The sequence below is a fragment of the Macrobrachium rosenbergii genome, chromosome 51 (genome assembly GCF_040412425.1).
Source record: "Macrobrachium rosenbergii isolate ZJJX-2024 chromosome 51, ASM4041242v1, whole genome shotgun sequence".
In the NCBI taxonomy this organism is placed as follows: Eukaryota; Metazoa; Arthropoda; class Malacostraca; order Decapoda; family Palaemonidae; genus Macrobrachium; species Macrobrachium rosenbergii.
Genome location: NC_089791.1, coordinates 58,893,211 through 58,917,882, shown reverse-complemented (window position 1 = coordinate 58,917,882; position 24,672 = coordinate 58,893,211). Strand labels below are relative to the sequence as shown.

The window sequence follows — 24,672 nt, the reverse complement described above, 5'->3', positions numbered from 1 at the left end:
GTTAATACACAACTTATGAAAAATTGACAAACAAGATGGTCCAAGTCATAACTACTAATATTAGGAAACAGAAACCTACCAACACGAACCACTCTATATAAAAGAAATATATCTCTGGCAGAAGCAGACATCCACACCAGAGAACAGTATTCTAGTAAAAAAGGACACATGGCCTAAAGCAAGTTGCATTCATTTTATCACTTTATAGATATGCAAGGCCTTTCGTACAATACCTATCTTTCATCGGCATTTGCGACACTTTCATTAGATGTTTCTCAAAAGTAAGATGTGAGTCAAAAGTTACACCTAGAGTAGTTAAAGCTTTAGACTTATTCAGTAGAGTCCCACTGACTTGGATGGGAGGATGGGGTGAAAAATTTGTACAAGATCTGCTTATCACCAGTGTTTTGTTTTACTGGAGTTCAGCCTCATACCCCACTGACTACACCATTAACTAATCCACTCCTTGTCCTGATTGAGACTAAGGGCAGTTGCATTTCTCAAAGTGGAGACTTTACAACGCTCACAAGTGTAGCACCATCAGCTTACTGAATGATCTTGTTTTCCAAGCCAACAACCACATCACTTGTACACTAAAAATAACAGTGGGCCAAGAACACTGCAACTCAATAGTTACCTACCTTTAGGGAAATCTTGAAGTAAACCTAAAACATATCCACCCACGCCAAGATTCTGAAGTTTATAAATATGTGCTTTGTGACTGACTACATCGAAAGCAGCACTAAAATCTATTTGAATTACTACAGACTTATATACTTAGGTACCTAACTGCTTCTGATTCCACATACTTGTATAGTGGCTTAAAAATGACACATTTTTAATTAATTTGTATTTTTCATAGCTAACAAGCCTGTGGGGTTAATGTAACGATAGATTCTAATAGCGCCAGCTGGAAACCAGTAAATAACATCTAAAATTGTAGGACAAGGAATTGGTGGCAATGGGGTTCAGCCAATGAGATGAGAGAGGATGCATCAGCCAACCTTCTCTCACTCGTGATGCCGTGACGCATCCGGTTTCTTCCAGCCCAGGTAACCAGAATGAGGGGTGGCCAGAGGTGGGCAGTCTACATTAAGACCACAGGTTTGTTAGCTATGAAAAATAAAAATTAATTAAAAATTTATCATTTGTTCATATACGGAACAAAGAGGAAAGAAAGTCATGAACCAACTGGAGGTTCAGCACACCTGGTCTCACTTCCTGGCTAAGAAAAGGAAGAAAACGTAAGTCTCTGATCTGTTAGATAAATAGTTTATCAAACAGTCAGACTACTGGGCTAATACACATTGTGGAGAGACATTTATTAAGAGGAAGTTAAAGAACTCTATCTGTCAAGACAACAAACCTACGTTAGCCACCAATTTGTTTGTTATCATTCCTCTCTCCCCTTGTTAGAGAGAGGAAGGACTAGCTTCTGAGAGGAATTATTCATGCATGAATAAAATAAATCCAAATAGAATGGCAACTCACTCATTTGTATCTAACAAGTTCTCACTGCCCGCCGGTAAAGAAGAAAGTGTAAGAAGAAAAGGAAAAAGATCAGTCACCTCATTCATCCTCACTTTCGTACCCTCATCTTAGGTAAGATACAATCTGTCCTGCCAGGGGCACTGGATGAGCTACACAACTTGTTGAGCAGTCACCACCGGACCCAAGGAAAAAGTGTCCAAGGACCTGTGGGCAACGTCCTACAGACAGAAGGATATGAAGGTGGTTTGACAAAGCCAAGCACCAGCCTTCAAAATCCTAAGAACAGACAACTTCTTTTTGAAGGCCAAGGAGGGCCCCAAAACCCCTAACATCATGTGCTCTTGGCTGAAGAAGTATAAGCATACCTGATGACCTCATGGAGCCAAAATATTCTTGGACACTTCTTTCTTGTTCCAGCCTGTGCTAATAAAAAGTCTTTGACACCTGGGTCTGAGGTGACAAGTCCTTTTTAGATAGCTACACAGTGCTCTGACAGGAAACAATAGCAATTCGTCCAGATCGTTATTAACAAAATCTCCTAGAGAGGGAACTGAAAATGACTTGAACCTGTCATCATTTACTGAGGGATTTTGAGTCTTAGTTACGAATTCCGGGACAAATTCAAAGGCTACAGACCTCCAACCCCTCATGTGTTTAACACTAAAAGAGAGACCATGAAGTTTGCCCACTCTCTTTGATGAAGCCAAGGCCAGTAAGAAGACCATCTTGAGCGTCAAGTTTTTGTCTGATGATCGTCGCAAAGGCTCATATGGAGCACGAGTGAGACTGCTTAGTACCAGAGTCAGGTCCCAACTAGGTGATTTAAGCTCTCTAGGAGAACAAGACTGCTCAAAACTTTTGAGTAGCATTGAGGTTTCCCATGAGGAAGACAGGTTTACATCTTTCTCCATGAGGCCAAAAGGAAGTCATCCTGAGATTCTTGGAAATCATTACCCTGTTCAAGACTTCACGGATCAGGCAAAAGGAGGGAAAGGCATAAACTTCCAGATTGTCCCAAGGATGTTGCAGGGCATCCTCCATCACAATGAAAGAATCTGGAACCATTGAACAATAGACCTCTAGCTTCCTTTTGAACCTTGTGAACAAGTCTATCATTGGCCTTCCCCATAGATGGAGGAGCCTGTCTGCTATCTCCTGATGTAGAGACCACTACGTCCCTAAAACCTGACCTTGGCAACCGAGCTTGCCAGCCACTCACTACATTCCTCTTGCCTGGAATATGCCTGGCTGAGAGGTCTACTGAGTGATCTGTTGCCCACTCAGTACCGTCAGTAAGTGAAGTTGGCATGACACTAGCCCCCCGTTTGTTTACGTAGGCTACCACTGTAGCGTTGTCCAACATTAGGACTACGGAGTGTCGTGTCACCCTTTCCTGAAACTCCTGAAGTGCTAGGAAGGCTGCTTTCAGCCCTAGAATGTTGATATGCAGCTGCCCGTACTGAAGATTCCACACTCCTGAAATGAGAAGGTCCTCCAGATGTGCTCCCCAACCCTCGTACGAAGTGTTCGAGAACAGGAGAATCTTTGGATGGGGAGAATGAATAAGCACTCCTATAGACAAGTTTCTGTTGTCCAGCCACCACAGTAGGTCCCTTCTCACTTCTGCCAACAGGGGGACCTGAAACAGAGGAGAATCCCTTGACAGGGACCAGAACTCTTTCAATCTCCATTGAAGAGATCAAAGATGAAGACAGCCGAAGGGAACAAGTTTTTCCATGGAGGTCAAGATTCCCAGAACCACTTGCTACTGCCGTGCTGGTTGCTTCTTTCAGGCAGGAAGGACCAGGCTGCTTTCCAGAACTTCTTGATCCGTTGGTCCGATGGGAATACATTTGACGATGTGTCGATGACCAAGCCCAGGTAAAGAATCTTTTGACTGGGAATAAGGTTTGACTTTCCCAAATTTACCACGATACCTAGGCCTTGACAAAACTGGAGAAGACGATCCCTGTCTTGGATTAGCTTTTCCTAAGAACTTGCTAAGACCAACCAGCCGTTAGCTTTTCCCGAGAACTTGCTAAGACCAACCAGCCGTCGAGATACCTTAAGAGTCGAATTCCTTGAGAATGAGCCCACGATGACACCAGGGTGAACACTCTTGTGAACACCTGAGGGGCTGTTGTAAGGCCAAAGCATAGCACTTTGAACTGAGACACTAGCTTCGACAGACTGAAGCGGAGAAACTTCCAAGAAGAGCGATTGATTGGAATTTGGAAGTAAGCATCCTTCACATCTATCGTGAGCATAAAATCATTTCTCCTGACAGCTGTCAGGACTGTATGGGGCGCTTCCATCTTGAATTAGGTCTTCCTGATGAACAGATTCAGGGTCAAGAGGTCTATTACTGGCCTCCAATCACATGTTGCCTTGGGAATGAGGAAAACCTGACTGTAAAATCAGGGAGATGGATACCTGACTACTTCCACTGCTCCTTTCTACAACATTTTTCTCACTTCCTCTTGAAGAGCTAGAAACTTTTGGAGAGTCCTGGGCATACGTCAAGTGATGGAGAGGTAGATCGGACAGAGGAGGAGGAAAATTGAAGGGTAGTAGATATCCCACCTGCAGAACATCTGCTACCCACGCCTCTGCTCCGAAACTCTGCCACGTAGCCCATTGGCTTGCCAGGCAAACCCCCACTGGTGGCAGTGAGCAGGGAGGGGTGCCCACTCTATCGCCTACTTCCTTTAGCTCCTATTCCTGGTCTGGAAGAGCAGGGCTAAAAGGGCCATTGCTGAGGAGCTTTCTTAGATGATGACGGAACAGCTTGACTGGATCTGTTAGTAGAGGCAGTGTTTTGTGTCGTCTTAGGAGAAAGTTGAGGTCTAGGCTTTGATAAGCTAGGGCAAGAAGGACCAGCAGATTTTGACACCACTTGATGAATGGGCCAGTCATTAATGTCTGCCTGACGTCTGTTGATTGCAATGTCAAGTTGCTCCTTAGGCAAGACAGACGAGGAGTTCAAAATATCCCGGTTCCTCAAAGTCAAAAGAGAATCAGTACTGACAAACCTAAAAACTGTGGAGAGGACTGCATCGCTTCTTTTCAAAAACAAGTTGACCCAAATGGGTCAGGTAAGAAATGGCCTTACCTCCAGACTGCGACAGTCTAATATAAGGGACACTCTCTCCTGTGAAGCCTGATGCAGTGGAAGAAGTTTTTGCCACTGCTGTGGACCATAAGTTCAGCCAAGGGACAGTCTGGAAAGCAGAAGAGGTGGTCGATTCTAAGGTAGTGGCCTTCTGAGGAGTGAAGGAAGGGCCCTCTGCCCTAATCTGGATTTAGTCGAACTGGATGTGGATTCACTTGTCTAGGTTGCAAAGCCACATTATGGGTTGCATAATACTGTTTATGCCAAGGAAGTGGTGGGGGTAGAAGCTTGAATGAACTACTAGATCAGAGTGAGTTACCCCACACAGAGACAAGGGAAGTCACATGACCTAGGACAGAATCGGCATGATTCGAGCGTGGCAACTATATAGAAGTCTTTGTAACCTTCTTAGGCCCAAGCAAAGCTTCAGTGCCTGTAAGGAAATCTGAAGAAACTGCCACAGCTTCCTGAAAAAGATTGTTGTACAGTACTCAAGAATGAGCTCAATAACCTCGCTTATGTCGTAATAAACTCCTGGTTTTCAATATTTTCTACCTCGTGACCACAGGAATCTCTTTGTATTCTATCAGTTGGATCGGAAGAATGCGAAACAGCCTTATTTATAACTGGGGCGTAGGCTCTTTCAGGCTCTAACACCTTCTTGGGGGTTTGAATGCTCACTGATGACGAGGGTAGCTTACTTTGGGAATCATCCCATTCACAGGAATGAGAGGTAGACTTCTGATTTCTACATGACGGACGTGTATCGTTACGCGGCCGTTCAGGGCTAACGTCACGTCCGCGGCCGACTGGACCGGAATGGTAATCAAGATCCCTCCTAGGAGATCATGAATGGGAAAGTCATGAGAAGACGAGAGGCGAGGCTGTAAGCCCGACCTATCTAGAGTAACTGCATGTACGTGCCTCTCTTCACAGACGTGTCTAGAAACATGGCTGCAAGAACTGGAACAACGATCACAGACCCTCCTGGGAGAGCGTGGACAAGGATGTTGGACAGACGATCATCTATGTGGACTTCTGGGACAAGGGAGCCTTTCAGTACAGACGTGTGAGCTAGAACAAGATACCCTGTCTCTCAAAGGTGAACGAGAATGAGGAGACAAAGGCCGACGGTGGGTGCAAGTACAGTATGTGCACATGTGGAACTCTCAACGTGCGAGGGATAGCTGCAGGAATCAGGTAGGAGCTGATCTTTAGAAGACTTCTCTACACAGGACTTCTTGATAGGAGCCTTGTCATCTTTCCTACAAACCTGAACAGGATGGTCAAGGGAAGATGAAACCACTGCAGGATTTCTCTTGGAGGAAACCTGTCTGGAAGGGCCTACCAAATGCCGAGAGACAACTGGACGTGATACCTCAGCATCAGAAACACAGCCATAAGCAGGAGCAGGAGAACCATGTACAGTCACTCAAAAATGTTTTGCTACATGTTCCAGAAGGTTTCGTTCACCTAACAGTAATTTGTTCTTTTGATATTTACAAGAAAATGTAATTTTCTTATTTGACTTTGGTTATTAATCATACGGTTAACAATATAAAAAAGAATGGTGAGTGAAAAATTCATATTACGAAAAATGACGAAACATTTGGAAAAATTTCACTACAGATGATTGGGCAAAAGAGTCAAAGAAGAAACTATATTTCGAATCCAGATAAAAGCTTATTGACTAATAAAATAATATTGAATAATCATCAATGAAATTATATATAAATACAGAAAGAAAGAATTCAACCATTATCGTTGTCAAAAACAAAAAACAAAAAATCTCATAACGTTATATGTTATCGTGTGACTCCACATTCGGGCAGGAAAGTTAAACTACACTGTCTCGCCACTTGCACCGATAAGATGGGCAACAGACTCAGCCGCACCACAATCATTAGCTTGCATAAGACTAATGTCTCTATTGTAGATATTGCTCGGCAGCTTAGCGTAAATAAAACAACCATGTTAGAGGGATACAACAACAGAGAGAAGGAGGAAATATGATAAATTCATTGTAAAACGTGGAGGACGACCCCATTGTTCCACTACCGTTAAGGATCGTCATCGGATGATCACTGAAGGAGCTTCATCTAACTCCCCTTACAACCAGTGTTGCTATAAAGAGAGAACATTACGCTTTTCCTTCAAGTTGCTGCTCAAACCATCCGTAACAGGCTACATGAGACCAAGATATTATTTCATCATACTCCTGCCAAGAAACACTTCATATCAGCGAAACACAAAGAATAGAGGCTAGGGTTTGCATTACAGGCAGTCCCCGGTTTACGACGGTTCCGGCTTACGACGTTCCAAGGTTACGACGCTTTTCAAATATATTCATCAGAAATTATTTCCCGGAAAGCATGTTCCGGGGTTACGACGCGTCGTCGCCGATCCGACGGAAGAAATTTGGCCCCAAAACGGCAGAATAATCATAATTTGAAGGTTTTTTGATGTAAAACTCAATAATAATGCAGTTTATGTCGTTTTCAATGCACCCAGAGCATTAAAAGTAAGGTTTTCTTATGATTTTTGACGATTTTCCGGTTTACGACGATTTTCGGGTTACGACGCGGCGCAAGAACGGAACCCCCGTCGTAAACCGGGGACCACCTGTATAATCCAGTGGCCAATGATTTCTGTAGGAGTCATCTTTTGCGATGAGGAGGATATAGAGGGATGAATAAATTTGTTTGTATTTAGCATTTCCCAACGTTTTGTGAGAGAGAGAGAGAGAGAGAGAGAGAGAGAGAGAGAGAGAGAGAGAGAGAGAGAGAGAGAGAGAGAGAGAGTGTGTGTAATTGTCGTTAGTGAGTGCTTCGGTTGTTGGAAGAGGGATGAGGTCGTTGGTTTGTTTACGGTGCTGTCTGTCTGTGCAAATGTCGAGGGAGTTTTTTTTCGGTTTTGAGTGAGTCTTGAGCTGAGTTCTGTGCAAGGCGGACATTGATGGTGGATTGTTGTATGTTTCGTGAGTCATGTGTTTTCCATTGGATGTCATTGTTGTCTGTGCATGTGTCTCTCTCTTTTTGCTCTTTTTTTTTGGGGGTTGAAAGTCTGTTTTCGGTTTTGTTTGTGTAATTTTGTCTACTGTGTTGGCGACCGTGGACACGTCATCCATCTCCCAGCAACCGAGGATCAGAGTGAGTATTGTATGTGGTTATATGTTCGGTGTATCTGTGTTGTGTATCGTTTTTTGTGTTTTAAAATCCCGCCACAAGGAGACATTCTCCACTGATGAGCATGGTAGTCTTCTTCACTCACTGCTGGCGTTTAGCATTAACTAAATTAATGTTGAACTTCTTGCTAATTTTAATTCTTGAGAAACTTACATAATAAGAAATACAAAAATAGGCATTGTATATTCAGTTAACTTCATAAGAGGCATCAAAATGATAGGCCTAAGTAGCAATGAAAGACATGAGAAATTACACATGATAACACAATTTTAAATATATATATATATATATATATAATATATATATATATATATATATATATATATATATATATATATATATATATATATATATTATATATATATATATATATATATATATATATATATATATATATATATATATATATCACACATTACCACAGGTGAAAAATAGAAATAGGGTGTAGGTCCTGACCGGTTTCGACTTTTTATTTCAAGCCATTGTGAAGGACTGATACAGAGTGTGAGAAGTCACAAATATATATACTACAAGAACAGTACTGATTTAACATACACAACCGTTAGGGGACTCCATATCCCCACTCAGGCCGGTGTAGGTAGGAGTGGCCTTTAAAACTCATTTGGCTAAAAATCACAATAGACTCTCTGGGGACATTGCTGATAAACAGACCATACCCACCTCAGATCCACACCTGACAGGTGTCATGGAGCGCAGGTTGGAAACTCATTAACATTACTACCCTCGTACTGTGTTTACAAATTTGATAAGTCCTATTTTCATACATCTCTACTGCCTACCTTAAAGTTTAAACAATTTACAAATTTCTTTTGATATTAAAGGATCAAGTTTATACATCCCCTTGACTGATATTCATATTATGGTTGTAACTTTCTTTTATAAGCTAGATTCAATGATGTTCCTTTCCAGTGCATTATTAGAATATACAATCCTTTTGCCCCTTCCCAGTTGATAGCATGATTGTTCTCACTAACATGTACAAATATACCACTGTTCCTTGTGCATACCTCACACATTTCTTATGTTGTTCAATTCTTTTTTCAGTGCTTTCCGGTTTGGCCAATATAAAAGTTGTCACAAGACTTACACGGAATTTTATATACACACCCTTTAGTATTGTCTGGGAGTTCTTGATAAGTACATTTTCATTGTTGTATTGTTCTTAAATGCGACATTAACACCAAAATTCTTAAGAAGATGAGGGATATCTTTCATATTATTATTATAAGGCAAAACAAGCAAATTTTTTTGTGTTGTAAGGTTCTTTCTGGTTTTGATACATAGTCTTTTTGCCTTCAAATGCACTGTTTAATACACTATCAGGATATTTCAATTTTTTTGCCTGCATTCCTAATCTTATCTATTTCATCATCAATATATTCAGGGCTACATACCCGTAATGCTCTTAAAAACATAGATGAAAACACTGACTTTTAACCTTATTGCTTTGTCAGAATAGAAATGCACATAGGAAGAAATATTAGTGGGTTTTCTATACACACTATATTTAAACCCACTACTATTTCTTCGTATGAGGACATCCAAAACAGTAAGCACCCATCATTTTCCATTTCCATAAATGAATTTAATTGATGGTACTAATTGATTAACTTGGCAAAAAAGTTTTTACATCTTGGTTCCCTAGCCATACACAAATTATGTTATCAACATACCTAAACCATGTTACATTACATTGGGATTATGTTGTTTAATATCTTCTTTTCAAAAAATTCCATATATAGTTACTTAACACTGGGGATAGAGGGTTTCCCATTGCCATACCAAAATTTTGTGAGTAAAATTTACCATTAAATTCAAATTTACAATCTTTTACATAATTTAATCAGTTCAATTAAAGTACTTTTAGAAAATGGGATATCCAGCTGTGTGTTCTCTAACAATTCAGATAAAAACGCCATCAGATCATCTATTGGCACCTTTGTGAATAGTGATACAACATCAAAACTTACAAGCCTGGATTCACTATTAATCTCTACACTATTTAGTTTATTTATCAGGTCCACATTATTCTTGATATTTGCATTTGAGATGGTACCTACTAATGGGTTGAGAATATCTACTAAGTACTTCGCTAGCTTGTATGATGGAACCAACTGAACTGATAATTGGCCTGGCAGGAAAGTTTGCTTTGTGAGTTTTTATTGTACCATACATGTATGGTAGCGATGGAGAGGTCACACACAACTTCTTTATAAGGCTTTCGTTACCTTTTAACAGGTTTTCACTTTCTTATTGAAACCACTATTCACATTGTCTATCGGGTTCTTATTTAATTCTTTATATGTGTTATCATCACTAAAAGATTTTGCATTTTTTTCTATATATTCACTTTTTATTTAAAATTACAAGGGCGCCTGGTTATCTGCTTTTTGTCATGTGTATATTTTTATCTTTTTCAGTTCATTAATAGCAACCATAAATCTTTTGGGGACGTTTGTGGTGTCTGATTTTTCATACTTCCATAAATCACTCCCTTAACCATGTTCACTTCTTCATTCGTTAAATCACTATATTTTTCCAAATTACACAGTCCTTTAGTTATTTCCACACTGTTCCTTCCGCCAGGAGATAAAGCAAAGTTTAAACCGTAGCCTAAGGCACTAGTTACATTTCTATCCAGCTGTTTGTTTGATAAGTTGACGACACATTCATGATTGGCGTTGTTGGTCCAAGGGCTTCTTTCAATCAACAGTTTCATTTTATTATCGTGTTTACTTTTCAGTTTCCGATACACTTGATTCCTCATCTTCACATGACAATATTATAGGGAATCTCTCCAATCTGGTGGTATTGAGGCTTCAAAATGTCGTCTTTTTCTCGTGAGATCTTCAAAAGTTCTTTTTGGTTTCCAATGTTTTGATGTTGATATGTTTTTCCAATATGGCACGTTGTATTTCACCGAAGGGTTGGTCTTCTAATTTCAGCAAGGAATTGGTTATGAACGATCTTGGTATCACTTGTTCATCCCGACATTCACGTAAAAACCGCAGGTGTTCCTTGTTGGTATGAGCTTGGAGTGAGGGCGTCGGCAAATTCTCTGACGGCATATTCCAAGATGAGGAATCAAGTGTATCGGAAACTGAAAAGTAAACACGATAATAAAATGAAACTGTTGATTGAAAGAAGCCCTTGGACCAACAACGCCAATCATGAATGTGTCGTCAACTTATCAAACAAACAGCTGGATAGAAATGTAACTAGTGCCTTAGGCTACGGCTTAAACTTTGCTTTATCTCCTGGCGGAAGGAACAGTGTGGAAATAACTAAAGGACTGTGTAATTTGGAAAAATATAGTGATTTAACGAATGAAGAAGTGAACATGGTTAAGGGAGTGATTTATGGAAGTATGAAAAATCAGACACCACAAACGTCCCCAAAAGATTTATGGTTGCTATTAATGAACTGAAAAAGATAAAAATATACACATGACAAAGCAGATAAATCAGGCGCCCTTGTAATTTTAAATAAAAGTGAATATATAGAAAAAATGCAAAATCTTTTAGGTGATGATAACATATAAAGAATTAAATAAGAACCCGATAGACAATGTGAATAGTGGTTTCAATAAGAAAGTGAAAAACCTGTTAAAAGGTAACGAAAGCCTTATAAAGAAGTTGTGTGTGACCTCTCCATCGCTACCATACATGTATGGTACAATAAAAACTCACAAAGCAAACTTTCCTGCCAGGCCAATTATCAGTTCAGTTGGTTCGCATCATACAAGCTAGCGAAGTACTTAGTAGATATTCTTAACCCATTAGTAGGTACCATCTCAAATGCAAATATCAAGAATAATGTGGACCTGATAAATAAACTAAATAGTGTAGAGATTAATAGTGAATCCAGGCTTGTAAGTTTTGATGTTGTATCACTATTCACAAAGGTGCCAATAGATGATCTGATGGCGTTTTTATCTGAATTGTTAGAGAACACACAGCTGGATATCCCATTTTCTAAAAGTACTTTAATTGAACTGATTAAATTATGTAAAAGATTGTAAATTTGAATTTAATGTAAATTTTACTCACAAAATTTTGGTATGGCAATGGGAAACCCTCTATCCCCAGTGTTAAGTAACTTATATATGGAATTTTTGAAAAGAAGATATTAAACAACATAATCCCACGTAATGTAACATGGTTTAGGTATGTTGACGACATAATTTGTGTATGGCCAGGGAACCAAGATGTAAAAACTTTTTGCCAAGTTAAATCAATTAGTACCATCAATTAAATTCACGATGGAAATGGAAATGATGGGTGCTTACCGTTTTGGATGTCCTCATACGAAGAAATAGTAGTGGGTTTAAATATAGTGTGTATAGAAACCCACTAATATTTCTTCCTATGTGCATTTCTATTCTGGACAAAGCAATAAGGTTAAAAAGTCAGTGTTTTCATCTATGTTTTTAAGAGCATTACGGGTATGTAGCCCTGAATATATTGATGATGAAATAGATAAGATTAGGAATGCAGGCAAAAATTGAAATATCCTGATAGTGTATTAAACAGTGCATTTGAAGCGGCAAAAAGACTATGTATCAAAACCAGAAAGAACCTTACAACACAAAAAATTTGCTTGTTTTGCCTTATAATAATAATATGAAAGATATCCTCATCTTCTTAAGAATTTTGGTGTTAATGTCGCATTTAAGAACAATACAACAATGAAAAAATGTACTTATCAAGAACTCCCAGACAATATTAAAGGGTGTATATAAAATTCCGTGTAAGTCTTGTGACAACTTTTATATTGGCCAAACCGGGGAAAGCACTGGAAAAAGAATTGAACAACATAAGAAATGTGTGAGATATGCACAAGGAACAGTGGTATATTTGTACATGTTAGTGAGAACAATCATGCTATCAACTGGGAAGGGGCAAAAGGATTGTATATTCTAATAATGCACTGAAAGGAACATCATTGAATCTAGCTTTATAAAAGAAAGTTACAACCATAATATGAATATCAGTCAAGGGATGTATAAACTTGATCCTTTAATATCAAAAAGAAATTTGTAAATTGTTTAAACTTTTTAAGGTAGGCAGTAGAGATGTATGAAAATAGGACTATCAAATTTGTAAACACAGTACGAGGGTAGTAATGTTAATGAGTTTCCAAACCCGCCTCCATGACACCTGTCAGGTGTGGATCTGAGGTGGGGTATGGTCTGTTTATCAGCAATGTCCCCAGAGAGTCTATTGTGATTTTTAGCCAAATGAGTTTTAAAGGCCACTCCTACCTCGACACCGGCCTGAGTGGGGATATGGAGCCTCTAACGGTTGTGTATGTTCGTCAGTACTGTTCTTGTAGTATATATATTTGTGACTTCACACTCACAGTCCTCTGTATCAGTCCTCGTCAATGGCTTGAAATAAAGTCGAAACCGGTCAGGACCTACACCCCATTTCTTATTTTTCACCTGTGGTAATGTGTGATAAATGAATCATGTACAAAAGTGATAATAATCATATATATATATATATATATATATATATATATATATATATATATATATATATATATATATATATATATATATATATACATATACATATATATATATATATATATATATATATATATACATTACATATACATATATATATACATATACATATATATATATATATATATATATATATATATATATATATATATATATATATATATATATATATATATATATATATGTGTGTGTGTGTGTGTGTGTGTGATTATATCTTATGTATTACAAAAATGTACGTGAAATCTGTTAGTCTAGTTCAGTATATTTTATATTAAGTTTCACTAGTTCACAATATACATATGATTAGTCATTCAAAAATTTGATTAATAATAATGTGCAAGCAAATCTTTACAAAAGTCGTATTTGTTGATGTTAATAAGACTAATAGTTCAACTTATAACAGTCTACAAAGTTCACACATATGAAGGAGATAAAACAACAATAGTGATGGCAATTGGAGATGAAAATATTAAAACATAAGAACAGCGATGACCTCTGAAGTATTATAGTAACATCCTTTAATTAAGTAAAGTATGACAACAGTAGGCAGTACCAGAAAAAGCCCTGTTTAAGGAAAACTGCAGGTAATTTCTCGGACCCACCACTAGTGTTCAGTTGTTTCATGCGCTTACAACTGAGTTGCCAAATACCGCCAGATGTCGCTATTATAAGCTGTTGTTCGAAAAGTTTTGAAGTATGTTGCAAAACATTTTTGAGTGACTGTACATGGTCAGAAGATGATGGAGAGGAAGATACCGAGATGGTTCTATGACTTCTTTTGTGAGAAGCAGCGACAGAGTGCCTAATCCTCCAACGTCTGATGGGAGAAGACCAGGCAGATGAGGATGATGAAGAAAAAGACGAAGATAAAGACGAAGACAGAGACTGAGGCCTGCGATGTTTCCTCTTCATGACACATCCGTACCTCTCTCGGAAAACATCAACTCTGTCCACAACTGCTTGAACAAGAGTCTGAAGACGGAGTGGGGGTAGAAGTCGCCCAATACACTGAGCAGAGTACACTGCTGACAGATGAGACATAACAGAAACCTTAGCTCTAGGGAAAGATAAGGGGAGAGCTGCAGACCTAGCAGCTGTCAAGAGGGCCGAGACAGGAATGTGAGAAGACGTCTCCATTGTGGGTGTCAACCCAGAATGCTGCGCGGAGTACACTGTTGACAGATGAGGCGTCGCAGGAACGGAGTCTCTCGGCAAGGTAGTGGGTAGAGCACATGGTCTGGAAACTCTCATGGCAGCCGGCATGGGAACACGATAAGACATGAAGTGGGACAACAGGCCACCCAAGGTTGGTACCCCTGGTAGGCCTAGTGACAGCCAAATGTCCGAAATCTTATGCGCATCAGCTCCTGAAACAGTAGAAAAAGATGGTGTTGCCTCCTCCCTCCCTGGGGGGGGAAGAGAAACACCACCCCCCCGACCCCGAGAGAGTGGGGCAGCAAGAGATATCTCACAAAACTTCCAAAGGTGAAGCCATGGAAGAATGGGAAGGGGTAAAATTTTCCATAGAAGAAGAAACAACTGGAAGAAGTTTGGACAAGGAAGAGACAGAACAAGAAGGAGCCTGAGAAGCTGCCATCAGAGGAGGAGAAAACACCTCCCAAGATGGCACCTCCGACTTCCTCCTATGCTGCCTCTGCTTGCCAAAGATCTTCCACTGCTCGAGAGGCCAAGAACGACACTCAGAACAAGGATTAGTCATGTTACATGAATTAGCTCTACATCTGCTGCAAGTTGAATGAGGATCAGTTTCAAACGAGGCAAGAAAACGAGGGCAAGGGTAGTACCAACCCCACGACATTTCCTCTGAGGTTTTGGATTGGGTGGCTTAGATGAGTTTTGGGTTTGCATATGAAAAGCAAAACTAGCACAAATACATGAAATAGCACTGTTTCACAATACAAGCAATCAAACCAAAGAAAACGTGGGCAAAAAGAGAAGGAAAACACCAGCTTTGGTAGGAAGGGCAGCAGGACATCCTACCAGCATGGCAGTAAGGAAGAAACTGGATGTGTCACGGCAGCATGGTTGGGAGAAGGTTGGCTGATGTCTCCTCTCTCATCCCATTGGCCGAACCCCATTGCCACCAATTCTTTGTACTACAATTTTAGATGTTTTTTTACTGGTTTCCAACTGGCGCTAGAAGATTTTATTCTTACGTTAAGACCCAGGTTTGTTCTGCATATGAACAAAAAGTTTTCTTCGACTTTGGAGAGCACAGGGAGAATAGAAATTGGCCCGTAGTTACTACAGTCTGTAGATATGCCATTCTTTGGAACACACACCGTATTGCTAAGCTTGCACTCATCTGCAACTATACTAAGTTGACATAAAAATCTATAGAATCTAAACACTCGAGAAACTTTTTTAAAAAACAAAGGGAAGAAACTATCAGGACTTCTCTACGCCAGCTATCAAGACTACCAAAAGTTTCTTAACATCCCTACAGCTAAATGCAAATTCTGTAAGGATAGGTTCAGGATGACAAGTATCAGGGAGAGGGACATGCTAAGCTGATAGCTTAGCATCAAATATTATCAACAACAATGAAATCCATCTCATCAACATTAATAAGCTATCCAAATATCTATCAAACTCTTCTTAGTTATACATATTTCCTCGATACATAAATGGCAGCTTTGGCGACCTTGAAACCAGACCAGTGCTACGTAAGCTGGTTACGTTTTGTCTTACATAACTTTTGTCCTTTAAATTGCTTACCACACTATGGGCTAGGCTTTCAACTGGAAGATCAGCCAACAGAGTGCTTGTTAAGGAAATTGGTTGACAATATTGTTGGGAATATTTGTTCTCTTCAAGTACTGTTGATCCCATTATACTCGTACATAAAAACTGCACATCTAATCAAAACGTTAAAATAATACAAAGAAGTTTTCTTTAGTTATACTGTACTCTTCCCACCACTATTTTTTTTCTTCATAAATATCTTGAAATACTATTACTGTACCTAAACTCTGATCATACACTTTAAAAAAACCATCAGAGTTGTAATAAATCACACAAATCTGTCTTCCATATACTGTTTCATTTAAGATCAAAAGTTTTGCAATCAAATAGTTTCATACTTCAAATATTTATTTTTTTTAGATTGCAGTCAAAATACAAATGTCATTAAATGGCACTTGGACAAGTGATACCAAAGAAGGTAAGTTATTTCCTATTCATAAATTTTCAAAGGCTACTTTACTTTCATAGTACATACCTTTAATTCACTAATTACAAAAACCTAGTTTTAGTAATGATAGATTTCAAAGCCTTACATTTACAAAATATATCACAAACAACATGAGCAATACTGCATCTTAATTGTTTAGCAAATTTTACCAAAAAAAAATTTTCATTTTGTACTTTAGCATTTACTCTTAACAGCAGCAGCCTTATATCCACCCCTCTCACTAATAGCAGAATTGTCATAAATATCTAGCATCTTAGATCAGAATGATTGTATCATTTATGCTACATAATTATGAAACAAGCTTTACTAAACTTTCTTCTGAACCATATCATCCTTGCTTTAATATCTGGCAATATTGCAACACTTTCCTGTGTATCTTAAAAATGACTACAGTAATACAATCACTTAACATCAAGTCTGATCTCTCTGTAAGTTGCAACAACAGGGGTCTTCAGTTTTTAGTAACATGCTCTTGGGCTTCAATAATTTCTTGTGCTACCTCAGATTGACTGACACAATTATTCAGAAATCATACTTTGCTTAAAATAGATACAGAAGGAAAATTAACAATAAGAAAAAGAAGGGGAAAAATTCATGAACCTTACCACTGTTTTGCATTGGGTGGGTAATGCCTAACTTGTCTCCCACAAAAGGGACATCAGCAAATTGATTATATACTTATACTGTAAGAATAAAATCAGATGTTCATTCAGTCACAGAATATAAATACTGTACTCTGTATCTAACCAAATGGTCATTATGTTAAAAATTGAATTTAACTTTCTCACTTTTCAATGACACCCTACACTAAAACTTTGTAGATTAAATTCAATATAATTACTTAAGTTTCACATATGCTGGACACTACATCAATTGCACTTTCAAACACACAGAAAATTCCTGAAAATTCATTGTTGTCATTACCTAGGTAAAATAACAGAACACTGAGAATTAACATAAAAAAAAACAAAATAATAATAATAAAATAAATATATAAAAAATTCTAAACCAATATTCACGGTTAAATACTTATAAATGTCAAACTATGGTTGTGAGGTTTTCATGTGCAGACATTCAGATAATGAACATATAAATGAAAAGAAATGTCATATGTTTCCCTTACGTAATGTTCTTTGTGTAAACATTTCATAAATCAAAACCCACATAAAATATAGGAGATGTATTTTAACAAATATTCTAAACAAAATTGTACAGAGAAGAATTAAACTTTTTGCATTACACTTACAGTGCACATCAAAAGTAATGTAAGTTAAGATGTACAGTAACTAGGCATTATTATTTATTTATTTTAAAAATATAATTCATAAATCTCCTATTTATTTTAATGCAATAGGGCCTTAATAGTACCCACTAAACAATTTAGTTTCATTTCAATAAAACCTCTAACATCAGATCCCAATATGCACAGGCAACAGTTACTATTAGGTGGTACTTCAGGTCTGTAACAACAGTCATATGAGCTAAGGTTATGTGTAGAGACAGAGGAGGATGTAAGGGTAAACTTGCTTACAACACAGTAAATATTTTCAAAACCTACTTTTCAGTTGCTTGTAGTATAAAAAAAATTACTGTACATATATTTGTCAGTACATGTATCATAATAGCAGTCACTATTACTTTGACAGCTTGTTATCAATTCAAAATCTTTTCTGTCACCACGTGTACATTTCACTTCACTTCTTTTCTGAATTTATTTAAATGAGAGAAAGCGTTGTTATTTGCAGGAAAACTCCTAATCATTATCTGAATCATCACTGTCTTTCACATCCTCGTCCTTGTCCCTCTTCCATATGCAAACCATATTGTTAGATGTGACAGCTACAATATGTCTTCCTCCAGGAGAGACACCACACTTATCTACAACAATATCATACGTGTCCAGTCTAAGTTTTCTCGCCTTTTCTACCTGCAGTAAATATGTAGAATTAGTATCAGAAAAAATAATAAAAATACAGCATACGATAACTCAAAAGATGAAAACACTGCCTTTATATGGAAGTTCTCCCTGCAAGGGGGGAACCACCTGCAGTGCTCTTCATGCCAACTGTAAACAGGACTATAGCCCCTTTGCAATGTCCCTTCAGCTCTAGCTGTGTTGCTGTCTGCCTTACTAATCATGTATTCCTACTGGTCTCTTCCCTCTTAACATCCCAACTTCCTTAACTTCACTTTACGCCCATATTCAAATGTTTAAAAATAAATCTTTCAGAAGATGTAGGTCTTAAATGTGACTCAGTAATTATTTTACAATAATAATATTTTTTTATTATAACAGTAAACTTTATCATACAAACAGCCATGAGAATGGAAGCTAAATGCTATTATCCAGGTCCAGTCCCCTCCCACCCTCCCACACAAAAAAAAACTGGAACTGGTCCACCTATGGAAAAATAGAAAATTGTATGAACCTGGGATACTGAAAGCAGGGACGCGGTCTGGGTTTGGCAATAGAGAGAAATAGTTAACAAACAAAACAATGCAAGGATTGTTGATTTCCAATATGTTGAAGACTGACCAGATCATGACACCGCTCAAAAGGAGGGACTCCCCAAGCTCATATGATCAGTGGCTAGAACTGTGCACATAGACAGTGAATCCACCAAAAACCAACTGGTGAACTGTTAAGAGGAGTCAAAGCCAGCTATAACATGTTTTAAAATATACCAGTATTTCATGACATCAGAGTTAAAACTACACAGAAAATATATTTCACTTTACAAGAATTTGACATAAAAGTTCAAAGCCATAAAAAGTCTACACTACAGTAAAAACAAATCTACTTCCATTCCAAATATATTAAGATGTAGGAAGGAAGAAAAATGTATTTTATGATAAAATAAGTTTTATATAACTTGCAAGTAATTACATAGCTATGGTTCCCTAACCTGGCAGCTTAGAAATTTAAAATTCGCCTGGTAGGCGCTGTTATAAATTAGAGTGTAGGTGACAATGTCCACCACCATCCGGGACTCAAGGAAACAACCCAGTGGATAGCTCAATTCATTTAATGCTCTAATGTCCATGCAAAGGGAGGAGGCGGGCTCCGATCAATAATTACTTGAAGTAAGTATATATAAAACTTTATTTTATTATAAAAATGTCATTTTATAAATAACACCAAGTAATTACATAGCTAGTCCCATTGTAAGGAGCTGGGAAAGAGCATGGACATATTCTACTCCAAAACATTAAGAAAGTAATGAGTTTGGACTAGAAAGGTCGCTAACATTGAATCAATGTTTGTTGTTTCCTTACCTGTTGAGAGAGCTGCTGCAGGTCGACGCTTCTCTCATCTTGTAGTGGGCGTGGCAATTATGGCGAATTCGCCACTACATTAGTGGGAAACTTGCAGCGGAGTACACGTATGCTGACAAAGTTTTAAGATGCTCTGCCCTGGGTGAAGACCAGAATACAAAATGGCTGCATCACCTACACCACAGAATAAAACCATAACACCCAACCATTATCAAAAGATAAAGTATGAACTGAGTGAGTACTCCAGGTACAATCACTTTGGGCTTCCCAACAACTCAGGCAGCAAGTCAAGGCGGTGGATAGCAAAGGAACAGATAGATTCCTCATGATTCCTCTCCCAGCACCATACCAGCCACAGACAAATGTCCTAAAGTGCTACAAATTTTCCAAAACAGTTTCTATATCCTTGAGTGGTGAGGAAGCGAATATGACTTGCATCTCCAGAACATTGACTGTAGGACTGAAGAAAAAGACAAGTTGTGTTTAAAGGCAAGGGAAGTTGCTACTGCCCTAATTTCGTGAGCTTTAACCTTAAGTAGAGGAAAAGCTTCTTCCTGGATCTGAGAGTGGACTTCTAATATTAATTCTCTCAGAAAAAAGGATATAGCATTTTTGGAGAGCGGGCAAACTGGGTTTTTAACAGAGCACCAGAGGTTGCTCGAAGGTCCTCTGATCTTTTCCATCCTCTGAAGATAGTACCTGAGGGACCTCACCGGGCATAGGAGTCTTTCTTCTTCCTCAGGTCCTAATATATCCATAAGGTTCTTGATGACGAAGGACCTAAGCCAGGGTTTAGAAGGGTCCTCGTTCTTTGCTAGGAAAACCAGAGAAAGGGAGCAGATGGCATCCTCTTGTGCAAAGCCTATTCTTTTGTCTATTGCTTGTAATTTGCTAACAAGTTTGGCAGTAGTGAGAGCTGTTAAAAAGAGAGTCTTTTTCGTGAGATTCCTGTGGGGAAATGGAATGAAGAGGTTCGAATTGAGGACCTGAGAGCCACTTCAGTACAACATCTAAGTTCCAAGAGACATTGGAAGAACTATCTTTCTTGGACGTATTGAAGGATTTGATCAGGTCGGTGATATCTTGATTAGAAGACAGGGTCATTCCTCTGTGCTTAAAAACTGAGCTGAGCATCAACCTATAACCTTTGATGGTAGAGGTCGATAGCTTCCTGATGGACTTTAGGAAAATAAAAAAATCGGCTATTTGGCATATAGATGTCTCAGAGGAAGAGATGTTATGGTGGCTGCACCACCTTCTGAAGACTCCATTTTGATTAGTAGAGTTTTGTAGAAGAAGCTTGTCTGCATTTCGCAACTGCTTCTGCAGCTTGTCTCGAAAACCCTTTTGCTCTGACAAGGCGCTTGACAGTCTGAAGCCTGTCAGAGCCAGAGCGGATAATCTTTGGTGGAATCTGAGAAAGTGGGGTTGTCTGAGTAGAGACCATTTTTGTGGAAGTCTTGGGTAGTCTACCAGGAGGCGAATCAAGTTTGGAAACCATTCCTTGTTCGGCCAAAATGGGGCTACAAGGGTCATGGAGGTGTTATGGAGGTGTTCTGATGCGTTGACAGATTGTTGATTACTTCCCTGATCATTCCAAAAGGAGGGAAGGCATACACATCTATGCTTGTCCAATCCAAAAGCATTGCGTCCGTGCTCCATGCTTGAGGATCCGGGACTGGAGAGCAAAAGAGGGGCAGACGGTGTTTTCTCGACTTCGCGAAAAGATCCACTGTGGGTTTGCCCCACAGTTTCCAAAGGTTGTCGCAGACTACTGGATTTAAGGTCCATTCAGTTGGAAGGACCTGTTTGAGGCGGCTTAATTTGTCTGCAATCACGTTCATCCTCCCTTGAATGAACCAGGTGACAAGAGAGACTTGGTTCTCTTCCACCCACAGAAGGAGATCCTTCGCCGTCTCGTACAGGGAGAAGGAATGAGTGGCCCCTGTTTGCGAATATATGCAAGAGCTGTGGTGTTGTCCGCATGTAATACAATCTTCTTGCCGCGGACCAGATCCGAGAAGTATAGAAGGCCCAGGTGAATTGCTCTCAGTTCCTTTATGTTGATGTGAGCATTCTGTTGTTCTGTAGTCCATGTTCCAGAGACTTCCCAACCTTTCAGAAGCACGCCCCAGCCTAGGTCGGAGGCATCTGAATAAAATTGAAGGTCTGGGTGCACTGGGAGAAGAGACTTCCCTTCCCGAAGTCTTTCTCCGCACAACCACCACTGGAGATCCTCCTTGATTTCCAACGTAATCTGAAAGATGAAAGAGTCTGGTTGGGTTTTTCTGCACCAATTCGCTTTGAGGAAAAACTGAAGTGGTCTCATGTGCAGTTTGCCTAGATTTACAAACTGCTCTACTGAAGCAAGGGTCCCCAGAAGACTCATCCACTGCACTGCCGAGCAGGAAGGAAGAGCAAAGAACTGACTGACAGTCTGAAGGCAGTTCTCGACTCTTTTGGGCGACAGAAAAGCCCGAAAAGTCTGAGTTCAGTATCATCCCTAAATATGGAATCTCCTGAGATGGAATCAGAAGGGATTTCTTTTTGTTTATGAGGACGCCTAACTCCTGTGTCAGGCGAAGAGTTCTTTTCAAGTCCTCCGCGCACTTTTCCTTTGATGACGAGCAGAGAAGCCAATCGTCTAGATATAAGCTGATGTTGATTTCCAGAAGGTGAAGCCAATTCCCCAGAGGAGCAAGGATTCGGGTGAAAACTTGAGGAGCCGTCGATAAACCGAAGCATAGGGCCCAGGACTGTAGTATCCTGTCCTGAAAAACAAAGCGTAGAAATTTCTGAGAGTCTGGATGAACAGGAACGTGAAAATACGCATCCTGCATATCCAGGGTGACCATCCAGTCCCCCTGTTGTAGTGAGGACATAACAGAGCGAACAGTCTCTGTGTGAAACTTCGTTTTCAGCACGAACACATTCAAAGCGCTTACATCCAGAACAGGCCTCCAGCCACCCGAGGCCTTCAGAAACAAGAAAAGGCAACTGTAGAAACCTTCTGAATGGGGCTCTAGGACTTCTTCCACTGCTCCTTTGGAAAGAAGGAGTTCGACTTCTTGAAAGAGGGACAAAAACTTCGTGGAACCTTTTGAGTACTCTGTCAAGGCGATAGGAGATGCAATTAAGGGGGGAGTCTTTACAAAAGGAATGGGCTAGCCCTCCTTGAGAATCTTGATCACCCAGGGGTCTGCTCCTCTGTTCTCCCATTCCTTCCAGAAAAGTAGAAGTCTGGCTCCTACCTGGGTGTGGAGGACTAAACTTCTTACTTCTTGGGGTTGGATTTGAAGGAAGACCTCTTGATGGACTTCGTAGGAGGTCGGAAGTTTGATTTGGTCGAGGCTGGGTCAAAGTTCTCCCTCCACGAAAGGGTTGAGATTGAAGAGGGGAGAATGATCTAGATGAGGAAGGCACAGGCTCCTTAGGATGTCTAGTGGACTGAGTCAACAAGTCAGAGGTGGACTTGCTCTGTAACTCTAAAAGAATATCCTTCACTATGTTTTGAGGAAAGAGGTGAGACTTGTCTAAGGCAGCGAAGAGTAGAGTTGACTTCTGCGTTGGTGACTCCTTTCGAGGCGAACGAACACCAGAGCTCCCTCTTCTTAAGGACACCCATAGAAAAAAGGGAGGCAAATTCCAAAGAGCCATCTCTAATTGCTCTGTCTGAGCATGAAATAACTTCAAGCCAATCGGAGGCAAGATCTTTAGCTAAATCCAGGCAGTCTTCAATCTTACTCCCTAGTGCCCCGATGGCCTAATCTAGGAAACTAAATATCTCAAACACCTTAAAAATATTCTTGATAAGGTGGTCTAGTTCGCTGAGGAAAACATTAACTTGACCGACAATAAAGCCTTCCTACAGGATGAATCCACCAGACCATAGAAGTCCCCTTGAGAGGAGGCAGAAACTCCCAAGGAAGGAGCTTCCCCGGTGGCACAGTAAGAGTATCTCATCTTCAACAATTTGCTGGGCGGAAAGGCGAAAGTCGCCTTGCCCTGTTCTCTATTAGTGGTCAGCCAGGCATGAACTTCTTTGAGAGCTTTCTTCGAGGAGGAGGAGAGAACAAGCTTGGGTAGTCTGGTACTTTCCGACGGATGCTTTTTCATAAGGTAGGTAGAAGCTGGAGAAGTAGGTGAAGCAGGCCTGAAGAAGTCTGGGTAATTCTCCAAGAGGAAATGCAGGAGAGACAAGTAGGAAGAAGAGGGACCCTTATCCTGAACAATCTCTTCTTCCTCCGAAGAGACAGGAGACAATGATTTATCCTTGGACTCTGGAGCAGACACAGATTTCTTCAAAAGACCCACAAGCTCGGTCAATTGGCGCTTAAGTGGGGCTAAAGAATCTTCCTGGAGCGATGAAGAAGGCGGAATAGCTGACAAAGGTGCACTGGTTCCAGAAGAAGAAGCTAGGAATTCGGTTGTGGACGTTGGAAGTTCGGGAGTTGGCGCCGGGTGCTCTAGAGCTGAAATCTGGCGCAAGACGGCGGGCGCCGCGCGCTCATTGGCGGAATTCTAGCGAAAATTGGCAGGCGCCGGGTGCTCACTGGTGGAATTCTGGTGTGAGTCGGTGGGCGCTGGGCGCTCACCCGTGGAAGTCTGGCACGAGTCGGCGGGCGCTTGGAGCTCGGAAGAAGATGGGCGCTTAGAACGTTTATAGCGCTCAGGATTGTCTTCAAAGAAATAAGCAGGAGAATCAGGCTGGACTTGAAAGCTGCAGGAAGGTTGAGGGCTAGTCTCTCTGTACCTCTTGACAGCCAGGGGAGAAGAATTGCTAATATTCGCATGTCTCTTGAGTGGGCATGAAGAAGAGTAGCGATATGGCTTCTGGCGCGGA

The 24,672-nt window shown here is 39.9% G+C and overlaps 2 protein-coding genes across 10 annotated transcripts in view; one reads left to right on the top strand and one right to left on the bottom strand.

The window, feature by feature from the left end:
• LOC136833067 (solute carrier family 13 member 2-like) overlaps nt 1-24,672 on the top strand; it is a 153,139-nt gene that overhangs the window by 27,410 nt on the left and 101,057 nt on the right. The gene's annotated exons all lie outside the window — the stretch shown is intronic.
• Nucleotides 16,436-24,672, bottom strand: part of LOC136833447 (leucine-rich repeat and WD repeat-containing protein 1-like) — a 93,205-nt gene continuing 84,968 nt past the window's right edge. For all 9 annotated transcript variants that reach the window (XM_067095617.1, XM_067095619.1, XM_067095610.1 and 6 more), the window contains exon 9: nt 16,436-18,480. In XM_067095617.1, coding sequence (XP_066951718.1) covers nt 18,307-18,480 — 174 coding nt within the window. In that variant the 3' untranslated portion in view covers nt 16,436-18,306. The remainder of the gene's footprint in view (nt 18,481-24,672) is intronic.